This window comes from Cupressus sempervirens, chromosome 8 (genome assembly GCF_028749045.1).
Source record: "Cupressus sempervirens isolate cs-2001-9-10 chromosome 8, ASM2874904v1, whole genome shotgun sequence".
NCBI lineage: Eukaryota > Viridiplantae > Streptophyta > Pinopsida > Cupressales > Cupressaceae > Cupressus > Cupressus sempervirens.
Genome location: NC_143125.1, coordinates 341,564,086 through 341,568,639, shown reverse-complemented (window position 1 = coordinate 341,568,639; position 4,554 = coordinate 341,564,086). Strand labels below are relative to the sequence as shown.

Sequence of the window (4,554 nt, the reverse complement as noted above, 5' to 3'; positions counted from 1 at the left end):
ATGGAGGAGATCAAGGAAAGAGATAATAGGGAAATTATCGTCTTCTAGGATCCAGACAAAAACTTGGTCTCCACCATTGATGCACCGATCTAAATAGGAAATAATGAGGATAAGGAGATAGATCAAAACCAAAGAGTTGATCTTCACAGCACTCCAAGGAATGCTAATAAGGCTTCTAGATCCCTGAAGTTTGCAAAGAAGGAAGAGATACTAAGGAAGAATCAAATCAAATATCTTTCTAAGGCTTCTCTGGCAGTGACCAAGAGCAGTTGCAAACGAGATGTGGGTTCTACAACCAAAGCAGGAAGGAAATCAGAAAGGGAGTCTAGAGAAGAAGAGACTAGAAGATGTTTGGCGAATGGGTGCCAAAGCACCCCAAAGGACTTCTCCAAGAGTAAATGAAGATCATCTCATGGAATATCAGAGGCCTAAATGACACCCATAAACAAGAAATCATTAGGAATTTGATCAGAGACTAAAGACCAAATATTTTGATGATCCAAGAAACAAAAATGAAAAAGGATTCTTTGAGAAACATAGAGTTCAACAACATGATGAGCGGAGAGGCTGCCGAATCAGATGGAGCCTCTGGGGGCCTGCTAACTTTATACAAGTCTAATCTTTTTAGGGTGGAATCAGTTTCCAATGCTGGTAACATTTTGTTTTGTAAAGTGTACAATATTCATTCCAATGAATTTTGGTTCTTGCTCAACATTTATGCCCCTAACAACAAGAGAGAAAGAAATTCCTACTGGTCCAGAGTAGTAGGGATGGTTCAGAATAGCAACTTGAAAAAAGGCATCATTATGGGAGACTTCAATACCCCTCTTCTCGATAAGGAGAAGAAGGGCGGTCTACCTCAGGACTGGGATAGCAAGCATGATCTTTCAAACTTCATCAATGATTTGGCCTTTTTGGATCTGGACCTCATGGGTGGTAACTTCACTTGGTCCAATAAACGCTTAGGTAAGGAGTGTATTCAGGTTAGACTGGATAGAGCCCTCATTTCTCCTGATTGGTTGCAGTCCTCTTCTTGCAAATTAGCTCTTTTGCCTAGAATTGGGTCTGACCACTTCCCCATTTCCCTCTCAATTGTCCCTTTTGACCCCTGTAGACCTCCTCCTTTCCGTTTCAAGAATATGTGGACCTCCCAACCTGACCTTCTAGAGAGATTAAAGGGATGGTGGAGCATAGATGTGGAAGGCACTGCTATGTTCAGGGTAGCAAGGAAACTCAATAATGTTAAAAGGATGTTAAAAGCATGGAATAAGTCAGATTTTGGTCATCTGTTCTCTATGAAAGAGGATCTTTCTTCTAATCTCTCTTCCATCCAAGCCTCCATTCAGGAAAATGGGTGTGATGCCTTGAGTAGAGATGCAGAGCTATCCATCCTGTCTGATTTACATGACATCATTAGTAAAGAGGAAAAGTTCTGGAGGTAGAGATCTAGAATCAACTAGCTTAAGGAAGGAGACAAGAACACAAAGTTCTTCCATTTATCCACACTTAACATAGAGCTAACAACAGGATTTCTGGCCTGAAAAAAGACCAGGGTGTGTTGACTCAGGAAGATGATATTTCACTAGAAGTTGTCTCTTTCTTCTCCTCCCTTCTTTCTTGGGATCCTTTTCTCTCTAAGGTGGATCAGGATGATATTGTCTCGTGCATCCCTCAGATCCTCCAACCACACCATAATAATATAATATGGGCCATTCCTTCTGATTCTGAAGTAAGAGAAGTTATTTTTTCTCTTCCAGTGGACAAGTCGCCTGGACCTGATGGTTTTCCTACCTTCTTTTTCCAAATGTATTGGCTTGCCATTATGAAGGATGTTGTTAAGGTAGTTCAAGAGTTCTTTGGAGCCAAATGCATCCTGAAGGAAATCAACTCCACTTTCTTAGTTCTTATTCCCAAAGTGCCAGGGGCTGACACTCTGGATAAGTTCAGACCCATCAGCTTATGCAAATCGTTTTATAAGATCATCTCAAAGGTGCTCACTTTGAGGCTGTTTAAGCTCCTCCCCCTGGTCATCTCTCAACAACAATCTAGTTTTGTCCCAGGCAGATAGATTTTAGACTCGATTATCATGGTGCATGAAGTGATTCACTCTATGGAAGCTGGTAAGAGAGAAGGGATGTTACTCAAACTTGACATGTCTAAAGCTTACGATTGGGTGGATTGGTCCTTTTTGGAGTTAGTGTTGAAGGCTTTTGGCTTTGATGCCAAATCTTGCAAGCTAATTTCCCAGCTGGTCACCACCCCCTCGCTAGCTGTTTTAGTGAATGGATCCCCCTCTGAATTCTTCAAACCCACTAGAGGCCTTTGTCAGGGAGACCCTCTATCACCGATTCTCTTCATCATCCTGGCGGAATGTATTGGCAGACTTATGGAGAAGAAAAAGAAAGATGGGAGGATCAAACGCTTTAAACCTTCTTCTAAATGCACTCCCTGCATGCATCAGCAATTTGTTGATGACACCATCATGGGAGGAGAGGCTTCGATCAGGGAAGCCAAGGCTTTGCAAGACACTTTGGACACCTATTCCAGAGGGTTGGGGTAGCTTATAAATTGGGACAAAAGCTCTATTTTCTTTATCAACACTCTGGAGGGAAGACAACAAAGAATCTCTAGAATCTTGGGTTGTCAGGTGGGGAATCTTCCTTCTTCCTACCTTGGTCTCCCCTTGGGCATGACCCCTTCTGATTCCTTCTGGAACGGCATCTTGGATAGGTTTACTAAGAAGCTGGCTGGCTGGAAAGGATCCTCTCTCAGCCAAGCTGGAAAATGTCAACTGGTTAAATCCATCCTTCAAAACCTGCCTATATATGCCCTGAGCCTTTTCACCATACTTGATAAATACACCAAGAGAATGGAAAAAATTCAAAGGATTTTTTTATGGACGGGTACTGATAGGAATAAAAGGTACCCCCTTGTTGCTTGGGACAAAGTTTGTCTCCCTAAATAGAACGTGGGTCTAGGGATCAGGAAGATCACTCATATCAACAAGGCCCTCCTAGCAAAGCAAATCTGGTGCATCTTTAGTAGCACGGGGGAATGGAGAGACACTATGGTGAACAAGTATATAAAAAGGCCCTCTTTTCAGTTCACTCTTTTCAGTGAGGATTTACCCAGAGGCTCAATTGTTTGGAATGGCTTCTTAAAAACTAGGGATTTGGCTAACTCTAAGGTCTCTAGGAAGCTGGGAAATGGGGAGAACATTCTTTTCTGGTCGGACAGCTGGCTTTCTCAGGGCCCACTCATTAATAACCCCACCTATTGTGTTTGGGCTAATGATTGCATCAACCTTTTTGGGCACAAAGTTAGTAACTACAGGACTGATTAGGGATGGAAGGACCTTTCTATCATCTCAGAGGAACTCAAACCAATTATGATCATGCTTAACTCCTTATCCCTTAGCACCAACAAGGATGAACTTGTTTGGAGGGATAATGCCAATGGCCTCTATTCGGTTGCCTCTGGGTACTCTGCTTTATGGAGTACAAATGCGTCCCCCACTTGGTCGAGGGCCTGGCTCCCGGGCCTAATGCCAAAAGTCAACATGTTTTTTTGGTTGGCACTTCAGGACAAAAATCTCACCCAGGAAAATCTCATTAAAAGAGGTCATATCATGCCCAGCAGATGTGTTTTATGCAAATACGAGTCAGAGATAGGCAATCATTTGTTCATTCATTGCTCTTATTCAAGAATAGTCTGGGACTTCCTTACCCAGGACCTTGACCATAGCTGGTGCATTCCTTCCAACCTCTTGGACTTCTTCTGCCAGTGGCAAGGAATGTTCAATGGGACTACCTTGAAGTAAATCAGCTCCTGGCTCCTGCCCCATTTTTGTTGGAGCATATGGAAGGAGAGAAACAACCAAATTTTCAGAGACAAGGAGGAGCCAGCTTTGGTTGTTGGAAGGAAGATCTTCAGTAACATAAAGGAAAATATTTCTGTGAGAAAGGGGGGAGCTTTTGAGACAGGAGGTAGGAAGAAGGAGAAGGTAAAAGACAAAATGAGAAAAAGACAAGAAGCCAAATGGCACCTCCCCCCTAAAGGCTGGCACAAAGCCAACTTCGACGAAGCCTCCAAGGGCAACCCTAGATCCTTGGGTATTGGAGGTGTGATTAGAAATGAAAATGGTGACATTATTGTTGCTTTCACTCTTCCATTGGGTTTCCAAACAAATCATTTTTGTGGAAGCCAATGCTGTGTGTAATGCAGTTAAGCTGGCTTTTGAAATTGGGGTCACCAATTTATGGTTGGAGGGGGACTCGAGTAACATTATTAAGTGCATTAATAGCAATTCGTATCCTTCTTGGATGATTGCAAATCTTATTAATGAGACAAGAGAGACACTTGCCAAATTCAAAAAAATTCATGTCACCCATACTTTCTGGGAAGCAAACCCGGTTGCCGATAGGTTGGCAAATATAGGGGTCGGCACAGACCATAAAATCACATGGCTTCCTAGAACTTCTTTGCCGGCAGATGTCAAGTGTCTAATCGACTTGGAGAAAATCCAAGGAAGTATGGAGGATATCAAGATGTAAT

General features: G+C 42.7%; 1 protein-coding gene across 1 annotated transcript; it reads left to right on the top strand.

Moving 5' to 3' along the window:
- Window positions 1-770: 770 nt before the first annotated feature.
- LOC149542736 (uncharacterized) lies at window positions 771-1,442 on the top strand. The gene has a single exon (XM_089795750.1). The coding sequence runs from the start codon at window positions 771-773 to the stop codon at window positions 1,440-1,442; it is 672 nt and encodes a 223-aa protein (XP_089651876.1).
- Window positions 1,443-4,554: the final 3,112 nt, after the last annotated feature.

Bases quoted from the DNA above. Each gene is read 5' to 3' on its own strand.
- LOC149542736 (XM_089795750.1), top strand. From the start codon at position 771: ATGGTTCAGAATAGCAACTTGAAAAAAGGCATCATTATGGGAGACTTC.